The sequence below is a fragment of the Microcaecilia unicolor genome, chromosome 11, assembly GCF_901765095.1.
Source record: "Microcaecilia unicolor chromosome 11, aMicUni1.1, whole genome shotgun sequence".
NCBI classification, from domain to species: domain Eukaryota; kingdom Metazoa; phylum Chordata; class Amphibia; order Gymnophiona; family Siphonopidae; genus Microcaecilia; species Microcaecilia unicolor.
The window spans coordinates 160,207,762-160,223,544 of NC_044041.1; the positions used below are offsets into that span (position 1 = coordinate 160,207,762).

The 15,783-nt window shown below is 44.1% G+C and overlaps 1 protein-coding gene across 1 annotated transcript in view; it reads left to right on the forward strand.

Annotated features, from left to right (window-relative positions):
- Nucleotides 1-15,783, forward strand: part of LOC115480179 (serine/threonine-protein phosphatase 5) — a 165,553-nt gene that overhangs the window by 81,740 nt on the left and 68,030 nt on the right. The window contains exons 7-9 of the mRNA XM_030218668.1: nucleotides 96-201; nucleotides 13,405-13,547; nucleotides 14,702-14,789. Coding sequence (XP_030074528.1) covers nucleotides 96-201; nucleotides 13,405-13,547; nucleotides 14,702-14,789 — 337 coding nt within the window. The remainder of the gene's footprint in view (nucleotides 1-95; nucleotides 202-13,404; nucleotides 13,548-14,701; nucleotides 14,790-15,783) is intronic.

The window sequence follows — 15,783 nt, forward strand, 5'->3', positions numbered from 1 at the left end:
ACTGAACAAAACCAATAGTTGGTAGAGAGGGAATGCATTGACTGATTGTGCCCATGTCTCAAGAGCTGCAGGCCTTTTCCTGAGATGCTTTACAGATATTTAATGGTGATTTTGTAGACCGTGGATCCTTCTCTGTGGAGGTGATATTAACACTTTTTGGATTTAAACTGCTATATCCTGACCATTTCCATCTCCTTCGAGGTATGTGACATCTCTTCATTCTTTGTCATCTATCTTCCTCTCTTCTTTCTATCCTCTCATTAGAGAGCCATCACATAGAGCCTCCCCTTTTTTCCTGTTAGGGGCCATCAAGTATGACTTCCCATAGTTTACTTTCTTTCCCTGATATAAGTCAGACTTCTTTAGTGTCTGGCTGGACTAGTCTGCACAAGTGGGTCCGTATTCCCTTCCTACCAGCAGACAGAGGTAGAGGAACTTGTACCTAGTGACATCAATGGTATAAGAATTGGTGCTCTTCGATGATAAAACTACCATATTTTCTCTACTTCTAGCAGATGGTGGGTTGTCTAGGTGGGTGCACCTGATCCCAGGCCTATCTCCCAACTGTGCAGGCTAAGGCTGCACCACTTGGTAGAGCCCAATGGCCTTGCTCCCAGGACTGTCAAGCTAAGGACCTGCCCTGCTAAACTTTAGCTCCACAGCCCCAGGTCATCACCCATGGCGGATAACTTGCTGAGTTGCTCAGTTCCTATGGGGCCCGTTCAGTTGGGAGTGTAAATTTCCGTCCTCCAATCCCTCCCTCCTCCCCCAGTCCATCCTCCCACATCCTTTGAGGGTACCGTCCTGGGCTCCCTGCAGCTCCACAGAGCCTTTCAAAAACAAAAAAAAATCTGGCCAGGCTGCCTGGATAGTACTCCTCTCCTATAGCAAAATAAAGTTATTTAAAAAAGAAATAAGGGAGTGGCCAAGATGGCGCCGACATGCTGAGAGGAGCGAGACTGCCTGGTATGGATTGCTGAAGTTTCCTCATTTCTTTTCCTGGTTCTCCTGTTATGCCTCATACTAAGAGAAAGGGGATAGTAAGGTCTTTACCATTACCTGCCCTTCCTCCCCGATACAGCAAACTCTAGACAGCTTTGCACTCCGGTGCCCACAGATCAACACCAGAGGGGGTTCTGCTTTGAGCGCTGAGAGGAGGAACCTTGACGCTCCAGGAACATGACAAAGCTTTCACCTCCGGAAGCCGAAATACCACCATACCCCGCTGTGACGTGGGAAGAGAAGTCTGGACCCAACCTTGCAGAATTTGCTCAGATTGGTGCCAGTGGCAATGGCTTTTCCTTGGAGCATTCAGTGGGCGGTACTTTCGACCTTGGATAGGAAGGGATTGTTGAACCCTCCCATGGTGGTTATGCTAGACACCCTCTGGCAGGCAATTGAGAGATTGAATTCTTTGGTTACAAAGGCAATTCAGGAAACTGTGAACCTTGTTTCTACAGTGGAGTAGCTCTCCAAGTCAATGGATAAATTAAAGCAGGACTTTAATGGTCAGGTACAAAAGTCTCAAATTGATATTTCCAATATTAAGGATAACATGGCAGCAGTTATGAAGGATAATTTGATTAGAACAAATTGAAAATTATAATAGACGTTTAAATTTGAGGATACAAAATTTTACAAGGCCTGTTGGCGTCCTCCCAGTAGAATTGTTTAAGAAATACCTAATTGAAAATGTAAAGATTTCCTCTCAAAATATTCCTCCTATAAATAAGTTATATTTTCTCCCCATGAAAAAGAAGATAGGGGGGTCTCCTGAAGATTGGAACAGGCCTAGGAGGAGGAGAAATTTAATGATCTAAGAGACATTTCCTTGATTTTAGAAGACTCGTTATCAGAAGTAACTAATAGGGTTACACTATTGGTTTCATTGGTATTTGAGGAAGATTTCAACGCGATTTTGAAGTTGTATTTTAAGAATGCCCATCAAACGTTCTGTGGACAGACGTTATGGATAGACAAAAAATTTTTTGGACATGAGAGAAGAAGTAAAGACTCTGGAGGCTAATTTTTTCTAGCTTATCCCTGTAAATATATTGTGAAATGTTTGGTAGTAAAATATGTTTTCTTTGTACCAGGTCAGCTTAGAGCTTTTATAGACCTGAAGAGGGTGACTGTGAAGTAATATCTGTTTAATAGGCTGTATATGTAATATAGCTGTGGGTAATGGGCTTGGGCTTTACTTGTTAATCTTCTACTAATTTGATTTCCCGCATTTTATTTGCCACTATCCCATTATTGGTGGTCTAAGGAAGGGATAAATACATCATACTTTCTTGAAAATATTTTTTCTTTTCTTACTCTGTATAAGAGAATATGTTGTATTTCTCCTAGTGTTTCATGTAACAAGTTTATTGCTTGTGTAATATAAATAGAATAAATAAGAAAGAAAAGAGAGAAAAAGAATCGATTGATGAGATGAGGAACAAACCCATACCCAAGAGCTAAGCAAGAGGGACAGCAGCAGGAGCTGTACTGCCTGTGGGAGCCAGTGGCTCCCTCTGTCCACAGTGCAATGGGCTGTTTCTGACATTGGTACCACCCCTGGGATGGAGGAATTCCCCCAGTGACACCTGATGCTGCTTCTCCGTGGCATTGGGACCCACAGTCTTGATTACTTTGGCAGGAACTGCATCCAGTTATGATCCTGCTGCAATTTCTGTGCGGTTGGAACAGTCTGGGCCCCCATCAGGGCTTGAGGGAGGGTGTTGAGGCAGTGGCCCTTTACCAGCCTGGAGCTGGGGGGGCCCCTAACTTGGATTGGCTGTATCAAGTCATCCTGCTAGTTAAACAGGTGCTAAAAGATGCAGGAGTGACCTGGACTGGTGGGAGATTCTTTGACCTCAGGCAGCAGGGAAGAGGTGGGGATCCTCTTGGGAGGGAGTAGCCTAATGGTTAATGCAGTGGGCTGAGATCATGAGGAACTAGGTTCTATTTCCACTGGACAAGTCACTTAACCTTCCATTGCCCCATGTAGAAAAAAATACCTTAGATTGTGAGCCCATTAGGAATCAAAGGAGTACCTACATATAACGTGTACAGCGCTGCGTACATCTAGTAGCGCTATGGAAATAAATAGTAGTACTCTTGGACTCCCAGCCCTTAAGATTCTCAGGATTAGATGCCAAACAGCCTCCCCTAGGTGAGGAGGAGCGCTCACCTGTGATTTGCCAGTGGGAAGAACTTTCCCACCTCATTGATTCAGTGTCTGAGACTCAGGGCTGTCCTTGGTCTCTTCCTCAGAGCCCTCCAAGAGACACTGTGTACTGGAGGGCCTCTCGGGCACCCCCAAGCATTTTCCACTCCCCAAGGTCCTCTGTCACATGATGGTGGAGTGGGAGGCTCCAGATGGGGCTCTCTGAGGTTTGAATATACCTTGGAGGAAAGGAGAAACAGGGATGACATGATACAGACATTCAAATATTTGAAAGGTATTAATCCGCGAACAAACCTTTTCCGGAGATGGGAAGGTGGTAGAACTAGAGGACATGATTTGAGGTTGGAGGGGGGCAGACTCAAGAGTAATGTCGAGAAGTTGAGAAGTATTTTTTCACGGAAAGGGTGGTAGATTCGTCGAATGCCCTCCCACGGGAGGTGGTGGAGATGAAAACGGTAATGGAATTCAAACATACGTTGGATCTACAGAATCTTAGCGGAGATTAGGTGGCGACACCGGTAATTGGAAAGTAAAACCAATGCTGGGCAGACTTCTACGGTCTGCGCCCTGATCGTGGCTGAATAGATATGGATGGGCTGGAGTGTAAATTTTAAGGGGTTTCAATGTTAGCTTCAGAAATTTTAGTACAGGAACAGTGCTGGGCGGACTTGTACGGTCTGTTTCCTGAGAAAGGCAGGGACAAATCAAACTCGGGTATACATTTAAAGTAGCACATACCATGTAAAATGAGTTTATCTTGTTGGGCAGACTGGATGGTCTGTTCAGGTCTGTATCTGCCATCATTTACTATGTTACTATGTGTGTCTCCATTGGGTAATTTCCCAGAGGGGGTGTTCTTTATGGATGGAGGTTTGGCCTTTGAGATGCATGATAAGAAAGTGAAGCAAAAGCTCAAGCTGGCCGCCTCCTTCCCAACTATTGCTGTGCAGGCTTCTGTGTGGGGGTTGTATGGCCAGGGCTGTGTGCGTTAGTTGCAGCATGTGCTGGAGTCCCTGGAAGTGGCTCGGCCAGAGTCTGGGATGGCCTTCCTGGCGGATGTCCTGTACAATCTGTTGCGAATAGCCTCTTGTTTGGTGGCCTGGAGGTGGCTTTGGTTACATCACTGGGTGTCAGATGGGACCCCTAAGAAATAGCTCAGCTTCCTTCTGGGGGCCAGCTCTTTGAGGAGGACCTCGGGTATACATATAAAGTATCACATACCATGTAAATGAGTTTATCTTGTTGGACAGACTACTACTACTACTTATCATGTCTGGATGGTCTGTACAGGTCTTTATCTGCCGTCATTTACTATGACCTAGAAAAACTGGTTTATGACCTGGGAGAGGCTTGCCCTCTCAGGTCTCCAGAGTTGTGTGAAAAAGATTCCCAGCAGTCCTTGGCAGGCAAGATCCACCCTAGAGAAAGAAGCCACTTTTTGTGTGGATAGGCAGCAGTCTGGCCCCGCTCCAGTGCTGGTAGACCCTTCAAGTCTGGGTCCTTTCATGGTCCCAGAAGGACTGGTGAATCTTAGGGACTCCCGTATTTTTGGGGGGCCTGGAGCTGCCAAATGAAGGTGCACCAGGCCCCTCTTTGGCTTGGATCAGGGACACACTAGCTCTCTTCAGTCATGAGTGGACTGTTGTGACCTTGGACCAGTGGGTACTTAAGGTAATCAATCAAGGCTGCGCCCTAGAATTGGTTTGTTTGGTGCCTGATGTCTTTTTGGTTTTCTTCTGTGGATCACCTACAAAGCACCAGGCCATCTCGGCCACACTCAAGCATCTGCTGGCCCTTAGTACAATAGAACTGGTGCTGCCTGCAGAAAATGGCCTAGGCTGATATTGTATTTTAATTACACTTAATTACTTTCTAAGAAGCAAACACTAAATAAATCACACAATATACCATTTAATCTTAGGGCTCTTTATATTAATCTATTACCCGTAGTACCTTAAGTTTTAATTAAACACAATATACTAAGATGCAGACAGCAGTCCAGCAGCGAGAGGGGTGCTCTCCAGTCTTCGCATTGAGTGTCACATGTATGATTATCTCTCGTTGTCAAGAGGTTATATGTGTGCTTGATGCACAGAGCTACTAGCTCTCAGAGAGCAAGTCTGTTCTCTTGAGGCTAGAGTAGCAAACTTGGAAGAGCTGAGGGAGACAGACAGGTACATAGAGGAGGCCTACAGAGATGTTGTAGAGAGTCCCACCTCCAGTCTGGCAGCCCCTGTGCTGCCTTAGAGGAGGGAGGTGAAGTAAGAAATAATTCTGTAGCCAGGACCTGCCCACCAGGGGATGCAATATCCTCTTGCACCAAGGATGTGTCTTCATGAGCTTCTGCCCAGGAGGGAAGGGTTAGGACAGCTGTTACAGTTGGTGATTCGATCATTTGGCATGTAGATTGCTGGGTTGCTGGTGGGCATGAGGATCGCCTGGTCACTTGCCTGCCTGGTGTGAAGGTGGCGGACCTCACGAATCACCTAGATAGTACTTTAGATAGTGCTGGGGAGGATCTAGTTGTGTTGGCACATATGGGTACCAATGACTTAGAAGAATGTGGGAGGGAGGTTCTGGAACTCAAATTTAGGCTCTTAATTAGAAAGCTGAAATTCAGATCCTCCAGGGTAGCATTTTCAGAAATGCTCCCTGTTCTGCAGGCAGGACCCAAGAGGCAGGCAGAGCTCCACAATCTCAATGCGTGGTTGAGACAATGGTGCAAGGATGAGGCATTTCGATTTGTTGGGAACTGGGCAACATTCTTGGAAAGGATGGGCTCCACCTTAACCAGAATGGAACCAGGCTGCTGGCGCTAACTTTAAAAAAAAGCAAATAGAGCAGCTTTTAAACTAAAATGGGGGTGGGGGGGGGCAGGCGTTATTCGCCCGAGAGTGTAGGTTTGGTGTTGCGTATCATTGAAGGATACTATTGAAACAGGATCTTTAGAAAATCCTGATAGAGAGGTTTTCATAATGGTGAAAGAAAGCCAGAAGTATCTAATGGGAGAACAGAGTAAAGGATACAAGCTATCCCCGTCAACTTCAAAGCAGCTTGTAGATGCAAGGAAAAATCACAATTTGAAGTGTCTGTATACAGATCTAGACGCCTAAAATATGAGATGAGAAAGTTGGAGTATATAGTACTAAATGAAGATGTAGATATATAGACATTCAGAAATCTGGTGGAAGGAGGACAATCAATGAGACACTGTTATCAGAGTACAAATTATATAGTAATGATAGAGTGGATCAAATTGGAGGGGGGAGTCAAACAAAATAAACATTCTACATGAAACAGATAGCATGGTGTATCCTTGTGAATAGATTCCTATGCGTGAAAGGAAAGAGTATACTAGTGGGGTTGTACTGCTGTCCACCAGGACAGAACGAACAGACAGATGAAGAGAGATTTTCCAGGAATTAGGAAAGCAGGCAAATTGGGCAATATTATAATAATGGGTGACTTCATTACCACACTCAAAGGAATCAGAATTCAGTCACAACCTAAATACAATTATATTCTCCTAGTGTATCTGATAATGAAGGGACTGATTAATTAGTTTCAAAATTGGTGGAGAAAAAAGACCGTCAGTGAAAAAAAGTACACGTTAACCACAAGGCAAAACCTTCAAAAGTGGTGGCTCACATTAATTATCGGTCATAAAAAAACTCCACGTTCAATTAAGATTACTGAAAAAAAAAAAGTCAATGAAAATACCCCAACAATACAAAATCTAAAGAACAGAAGAAAGTTCTCAGAAAGAAGAAGGTCCAGTCATTTCAATGTGAACCAATACAGCTTCATGAATACTTATCTGTTCAAGTTAACATGTTCCAACAGGGTTTCCCTGTTTTGCTTAACAAGCTGCTTCAGGGGAAAAGGGCCATCAATGATGAAAAACACTGGACTGGAACATTGAAATCACCTGGACTGAATGCTATACCCCCAGGGTACTGAAAGAATTCAAACATGAATTGCTGATCTGCAGTTAGTGATCTGTAACCTGTGTTAAAACTGTCTGTAGTACCTGAAGTTTGGAGGGTGGTCATTGTAACGCCGGTTTTTAAAAAGGGTTCCAGGTGTGGTCCAGGAAATTACTGACTGGTAAGCCTGACTTCAGTACCGGGAAAATAGTGGCAACTATTATAAAGAATAAAATTATGAACATGTAGACAAACATGATTTAATGGGACAGAGTCAGCATGGGTTCAGCTAAAGTCTTGCCTCACCAATTTTTTTTCTTTGAAGGTGTGAATAAACATGTGGATAAAGTTGAGCCAGTTGATAGTGAATCTAAATTTTCAGAAAGCTTTTGGCAAAATTCCTCATAAGAGACTCCTGAGAAAATTAAAAAGTCATGGGATAGGAGGCAGTGTCCTTCTGTGGATTAGGAATTGGTTAGTGGACAGCAAACAGGGTAGAGTTAAATGGCCATTTTTCTCAATGGAGGAGGGTGAATAGTGGAGCGCTACAGGGATCAGTACTGGGACTGGTGCTATTTAACATTTATAAATGATCTGGAAATTGGGACAAGTGAGGTGGTTAAATTTGCAGATGATACAAAACTATTAAAAATTGTCAAAACACATGCAGACTGTGAAAAATTGCAGGAAGACCTTAGGAAACTGGAAGACTGGACATCCAAATGGCAGATGAAATTTAATGTGGACAGCTGCAAGGTGATGCACATTAGGAAGAATAATCCAAATCATAGTTACCTGATGCTAGGAAACACCTTAGGATTCAGCACTCAAGAAAAAGATCAAGGTGTCATTGTAGACAATACGCTGCAATCTTCTTCCCAGTGTGTGGTGGCACAACCAAAAAAGCAAACAGGATGCTAGGAATTATTAGGAAAAGGATACAAAATAAGACCAAGAATAATATGCCTCTGTATTGCTCCATGGTGTGTCCTCACCTTCACTATTGCGTTCAATTCTGGTCACCATATCTCAAAAAAGATATAGCAGAATTAGAAAAGGTTCAAAGAAGAGCGACCAAAATGATAAAGGGGATGGAACTCCTCTCAAATGAGAAAAAACTCAAGAGGTTAGTGCTCTTCAGCTTGGAAAAGAGACAGCTGAGGGGGATATGATTGAGGTCTATAAAATCCTGAATATTGTAGAGCAGGTAAAAGTGAATCGATTTTTCACTCTTTCAAAAAGTACAAAGACCATGGGACAGTTGATAACATTACATGCAAATACTTTTAAAACAACTAGGAAGAAACGTTTCTTCACCCAAAGAACAGTTAAGCTCTGGAACTTGCTGGCGGAGGATGTGGTAATAGTGATTAGCGTATCTGGGTTTTAAAAAAGGTTTGGACAAGTACCTGGAGGAAAGGTCCACAGTCTGTTATCGAGATGGACACAAGGGAAAGCCGCTGCTTGCTCCTGGATTGGTAGCATGGAATGTTGCTATTAGTTGGGTTTCTGCCAGGTACTTGTGACCTGGAGTTGCCACTGTTGAAAGCAGTATAGTGGGCTAGATTGGTCTGACCCAGTATGGCATGTTCTTAAAGAAAGGAAACACCTTCTGGCCCATCCTCAACAAAGGGGTCAATGCGTGTCTCAAGTTTACCTGCTTTCACAACAAGTTGTTGCCCTTGGTGATTGCCTCAGTCCATCAGGAGACTTCCTGACCACCTTGGAGCTATTGGAGACCTACCTGCTCATTCACATCAGGGCAGATCACAAGCATTTCTGCAATTTTGTGTCCTGAGTCTGCTTGTCCAGTTTTGGGCCTTCTCATTCAATCTGGCAACAGCCCCACACACTCTCTCCAAGGTAATTGTGATGGTGGCAGCTCATTTGTCCTGCCAGGGCATCTTGGTCCACTCTTGCCTGCATTACTGGCTCATGGAGGCAAATTCCACAGCTGTCACGATTCAGGTGATTCAGTTGCTAGAGCTTCTGGAATGGGTGGTGAACCACACCAAGAGTCATCTGTCTCCGGCACAGGATTATGGAGTACCAGAGGATACAATTCAGCACAGCATCCCTTATCATTTATAATTTAATAAAACTTGCTATACCGTCCAAGCTGACTTCCAGATCTGGGCAGTTTACAGGGCAAATTCTGATAGGAAAGAGTCACAGTAGACATCTATTCAATCATGCTAAGGGTAGGGCAGGGAACAGGGACAAAGAGAGGGCGAGTAGGGGGAGGGAAAAAAGTGGAGGATAAAATAAAGCAAATACCAGATAATAGTAACAGAGATTAAAAGCCAGAGAAACCGATGCCAAGCCCTTGTCGCCTTACCATAGAGTTGAATTCTTGTTGGAAGAACCAAGCTTTTAGTGCTTTCTTGAAATTTTAAAAAGTTGATTCTGATCGAATAGACAGGGGGAGAGATTTCCTTTGAAAGCACTAGCAAAGAAAAAGGCGAGATGACGAGTAAATTCGAGCTGGGCAGTTTTTGAATTGGGAAAGACTAACCAGTGATTGCTTATGGAGTGGAGAAGACAGGTGGGGAAATAAGGGATGGCAAAAGATGCCAGATACTAGGGGAGACAAAGTCTAAGGGCTTTAAAAGTGAGGACAAGTAGCTTGAACATAATGCTTTTTTCGATTGAAAGCCAGTGAAAATTTTGCAGTAGTGAGGAAACGTGGTCAAATTTGTGAGCTTGACAAATGAGTTTTATAGCAGTGTTCTGAATTGATTGTAGTTTTTAAAGGCTTGACCGAGAGCATCAAGGTATATGATATTGCAGTAGTTGAGTCGAGTAACCTGTAAAGATAAAACTAGCAAGTGAAAGATATCTTGATCAAATAATCTGTGAGTGAAGCCAAGCTGGCGGAGTTCAATGAAACTAGTTTTGCAAAGGCTAGGTATTTGCAAGGAAAAGGTGAGTCCAGAATCTAATATAACTCTGAGGTATCAAAATGATTCTACAGGGTGGATTGTAGTGTCAGAGAGATTCAAAGTGATTTTGGGAACAGTTAAGCCACAGGTGACCCAACAAGCCACCGTCTTTTGCTTGATGAGAACTAGTCTATAGAACTGAGCTAGTTGGAAACTAAGATTAGGCTGTTTGGAGTGGGCCAGTAGAGGGGTTATAAGGGTTTGTTGGAAAGAGGAGCAGGATGTCGTCCGCATAGAAATGGAAAGAGATCCTGTGGTTTGAATGTGAAGCAAGCAGACTTAGAAATAAATTAAACAGCAATGGTGACAGGACAGACTCCTGTGGAACCCCACAAGTCAATGAACGTGGTGAAGCATTAGAAGAGGATGTGACAACTTTTTAAGAATGGTCAGAGAAAAACAAAGTGAACCCTGTCAAGACATCCCCAGCAATGCCTATAGAGGATAGATGTGATAGTAAGAGATTGTGACTCACTAAGTCAAAAGCTGCAGGAGATCAAATTACTAGAACCATGTGTTTGTCTAAGTGGGAATAGATTTTGTTAAGAACTGCCATGAGAACTGTTTCTCTGCAGTAATGAGGTCAAAATCTGGATTGTCTCAGGTGGAGAGCCAAGGTTTGTTCAGAGAAGGAAGATAACTGGGAAAAGACTACTTTTTCTAATATTTTGGAGATGAAACAGAGATTAGATATGGGGTGGTATATGCTTGTTGTAATTGATCTAGAGAAGGCTTTTTGAGAATAGGATGGACGATTGCAGTTTTCCAGGGAAGAGGTACCTGTCCAGTAGATAAACTTGTGTTGTAATATGGAGAATCTTAGGCAAAGGATTGAAAGCTGAAATGTTTAACCAAGCCGCGAGTAGCAGATCAAGAGAGCAGTTGGTGATGTGCATACCTGCAATAGTTTTTGACAAGGAAAGTTGAGTCTGGAGGTGGAGTGAAGACCACGAGGACTTGCCGAGATAGGGGGTATAGGGCTTGGTTTGCTTCTGTGTGCCAGTAACTAGTGGTGGCAAGAAGGAAGAGGCTGAGGAAGGGTCAGTGGCCTTCTGGGTTAAGGTTTGGCCCTTGAGAGGTGGCGCCTAACAAGATGGGGGTTTTCACCCATTGTCTTAACTGCTTTGCTGAAGGTCCACAAGTATTCCACTTCTTATGTGCACATCTGAAAGGTGTTTGAATGTTGGTGCCAGCAGCATGCCCTCTGGAAAGCCCAGATCCCAGAGGTGCTTAGCTTCCTGCAGCAGGGTGTTTGACCAGGGTTTAGCTCTGCACTCCCTCGAGGTTCAGCCTGCTACTTCTTATTAGAAGGGTAAGGCGCAAGGGGTGTCCCAGGCAGATCACGAGGATGGTGCATGATTTCTGAGGGGGTCGCTCATCTGCATCCTCACGTTTTTTCTGTTCTTTCCCTCTTGTGACATTGATACTTAACATTCTCTTGGGGCCTCCTTCCGAGCCCTTGAGGACCACTTCACTGAAGGATCTTACATTGAAGCTGGTTTTCTTGGTGGCTCTTTTCAAGCTCTGTCTTGCAGGGGTTGTTGTATCCCTTTTATGGAGTACTTTTTGTCCATCTGCATAGTTCCTTCTTTCTGAAGGTGATTTCTCTGTTCCATGTGAATCATGAAGTCTGTATGCCCTACTTTATTGGTCAGGGTTCAGACTCAAGGACCAGGAGACTCCATAAGCTGGATGTCTGCAAGAGTTATGCTTTGGTATTTGCAAGAGACGAATGATGTTCAGTGGCTCTCATAATGACCAGGCAGCATCTGAAGCTTTCATGGCTTACTGGATAAAGAGGTCACCTGTATTTGAAGCAACAAATAGGTTCCTCCAACTATGCAGATACACTTGACTTGGGCACAGGCAATGTCTTGGGGTGGAGGCTTGAGTGGTCTCGCCAGAGGATCTCTGCAGAATGGCAACTTGGGTCACCATTGGACTGACCCAGTATGGTCTGACCCAGTATGGCTACTGTTCTATTTCATTCTTTGACAAGCATTACAGATTGGATATGCTGAGTTGAATAAAGAATTTATTGCTGCAGTGGTTATGGGACAAGGGTGTGTTATATAGGACCTTCTGCTGCTTTGGCAAAGGCATACTGGAGTTATTCACAGAGCACCAGCCTTTATACGTGTAAGTGGCTCTTGAGTCAGTTTTCTGTACCTCCCTCTGCTGGTAGGAAGAGAGTACAATCCACTTGTGCAGACTAGTCCAGCAAGTAAAGGAAAGGGATTAAGAAATATAACTACATTTCACTGTTGCTTTTGTTCTCATTTCTTTAAAGGTGGATTATGCAGACCAGAGCTGCAGCTGGGCATAGAAACCAGTTTTAAATTATTGGGGCCAGTAATCAGAAGGGGGAAAATCCACTTAGAGCAAGGGGTCTCAACTGAATCCTTGAAACGCACCCAGCCAGTGAGGGTTTTCAGACTATCCATGATGAATAAGCATGAGAAATATGCTTGCACTACCTCCATTCTGTGCAAATCTATCTCATGCATATTCATTGTAGGTATCCTGAAAACCTGATTTGCATTAATGGAGGTACTGCGTGCAAATTTATCTCATGCACATTCAGCATGGATGTCCTGAAAAGCTGACTAATCTGAGGACTGGGTAGAGAACACCTGACTAAGAGTTAAGAAGATTTCCAGCCATCGTTTGGTTAGTCAGACCTCTGAATGTGTTTGGCTTTAAACTTCAAAAGATAGTGGGATATTGGTGCTGTCTGGTCCCTATCTCCCCCCAGTTTGCTTTCTTAGCCTTTTCCTAAATAGGTTAATTTTGGTCTAACATGAAGATGGTGAGTTCCCCTGATTTTGAAAACATAACGATTTGTGGTTTAACTCCAAAGTTAACCACAAGTGTGTGTGTTTTTCTTTTGGGAGTGGGGGTGTTATTTAACATTATTCAACGCATAACAATATCACTCAAATGCATGTGCTTACAGAATATAGAATGCATATATTGTTTTAAATGTCAACCCCATTCTTTTTATCCCAGATTTTTCCAGTTTCTTTAATTTATTTTTTTAAATTTATTTACCACCTGCAAGCCTGAGAGCTATTGAAGTGGTGTACGTTCAGGTACAGTGGGTATTTTCTCAGCTAAGACCTGCAGACCTGGTACATATGAACATCATCTGGCCAGTAGATGTGGCCATTGTATAAGTCTGAGACTTTCTCCAACCTAGCTGCCGTGAGCTTTACCATTGTAGCAGCCCTAATCACCCTAAGGATCTCACTTCTTCAGCTGAACAGCATGTAATACCCATAAGCACTGAGTTGGGCTTATCTATTATCATGTGAACAGTAGCAGTGCATCTTTTAGTGACTTCATGCATCCCACCCCACAGGAAACCATGAAACGGATAACATGAATCAAATTTATGGTTTTGAGGGGGAGGTGAAAGCCAAATACACAGCCCAGATGTTTGAGCTGTTCAGCGAGGTGTTCCAGTGGTTGCCACTTGCGCAGTGCATCAACAGGAAAATACTGGTAAGGGCTTAGTGGCAGGATGGGATGGTGCTGAAGTAAAGTGATTAGGCAGGGCAGGGTTGAGAGGATTTGCAGGAGAAATGGCGCAGACTTCAGTGGGGTAGCAGTGGGACAGGTCCAGAGAGAAGAGATGGCATAGCAGAATGGGACCAAGGGAGGGCAGCAGCAGGGTTGGTGCAGTTTTCCTTCAGGCAGGATGAACAAGGTGCAGGAAAGCTGCCATCAGTCTGTGCCTGCAGGAATCTTCCCTGCAGCCACACCAGTCATACTCCCTCACACTGTGATGATGTCCATAGGCTGCTATTCCCAGGTGGGCAGGAGAAATGACCCCAGCTCTCCCAGAGTGGTGATTTTATTTTTCCCTCCAGAAAACTGAGCACAGAGAGCCGAAAGGGTGTAGCCATTTAGAGAACCAAATGTGAAGGGAGTGGCAATAAATCAAACCCCCGCCTGCCCTCATCTAGGCTTTTACCCCATGATCTAGAGAGAGAGAGAGTCTACTAAAATGGTAACCAGAGTCAGAGGATAGTTAGGGAGCAAAGGGAGAGAGGAGGAAATGATACCACACGTAGATTCAGTAGCATGGAATTTTGCCACTCTTTGGGATTCTGCCGGGGTACTTGCGGAAGCAGGATACTGGGCTAGATGAACCTTCAGTCTGACCCAGTATGGCAGTTATGTTCAGTCCTCTGAAAGCATATAGACAGACTGCAGGCAGTCCAGAGGACTACCAAAATAGTACAGGGGCTAAACAAAAAGCTATTTGAGATGAGTGGAAGGACCTGAATATGTATATCCCAGAGGAGAGTAAAGACAGAGGGATATGATAGAGACATTCAGGCATCTCAGAGATAATGTGCAAGAGGCAATCATTTTCTACAAGAGGTAGATTCAGGACCGATGTTAGATAATTCGTCACTGAAAGGGTAGTGGGCACTTAGAATGGTCTGCTAAGCAGTGGTAGCGGAGACAGAAATTATTACTGTAAAGCGTGGGATAGGCACAGAGGACTCCAAATGCAAAGACATGATTCAGAGGAAACCAGATACCTCTAAAGAGTAAAACTGGGCAGACTGCACGGGCCTTGCAATCCTTATGTGCTGCAATTTATCTCCAACTTTTAGCCTTGTTCCTAACCATTCTTTCCTTTCCAGATAATGCATGGGGGCCTTTTCAGTGAGGATGGGGTCACCTTAGATGATATTCGCAAAATTGACAGGAACAGGCAACCACCTGACTCAGGTGTGTATATAGAAAATAGGGGAAAGAATTTTGGAAAATGATTTAAGACTCATGTATTCTGTGGTATTGCTCAAGCCTAATAACTTTTCTTGTGGTAATTTATGTATCTTTAACTACAGTTTCTGACATTCTTTCCCTGTCATCCCCTCACCACCCCCCTTCTCTTCTTGGGTTAGTAATGCTTGCAACCATAATATATTTTAATTTAATATGACATTTCTATACCACTTCATCCAGTTAGCTGGTAGAAAGCAGAATATAACGGGGGGAAGTGACATCAGAGCTCTGAATGGCTGCCTAAATTTTTAGCTCCCTCACCACCTTGTGCAAAATCAGCATCCCTTGACATCATCCATACTTCTATCACTGGAAATCAACGTATATTACTGTGGGAACCTTTGGTAGTTATGAATAAATTACCTTCCTCCGGGTGCAGAGATGCAGAACGCCACTCGGTTCGCCAGATGGGTAAGGCCTCACAGCGCCATGTGTCTCCGGCCCTTCCGTCTCCCTTGGACTCAGGTTCTGCAGTCTCAGTTGCAGACGCCTGTACGTCACAGTCTTAAGCGTCTCTCGTCCAAATCCCTGCAGCAGTGCCTGGTTAATATTCAGGCGTAGATTAAAGCCTCAAAAGAGGAAATTTTGGAAAAGATGGACGTACTGAGTGTTGACCTCAAGGAGCTGGGGGGGGGGGGTTGAGTGGAGGAGCTGGAGGCTTGTGCTCTGGATCACTGAACAAATAATTCATGCGGATGCGCGTTTGGTGCAGTTGGAGGGATCGAATGGAAGAATTACAATACAAAATTGATGATCTGGAGAATTGTGGACGGAGGAAGAACTTGCGATTTCAGGGAGTCCCCGAATCAGGAGACTCTGAGGATATTCCTATTATTGTTCGATTTTTGTGCAAGCAGCTGCTGGGAGAAGGTGGCGACGCTGCTTCCATTCCACTGGAGAGAGCACACTGTGCTCTCGGGAAACCATGTGATAATCA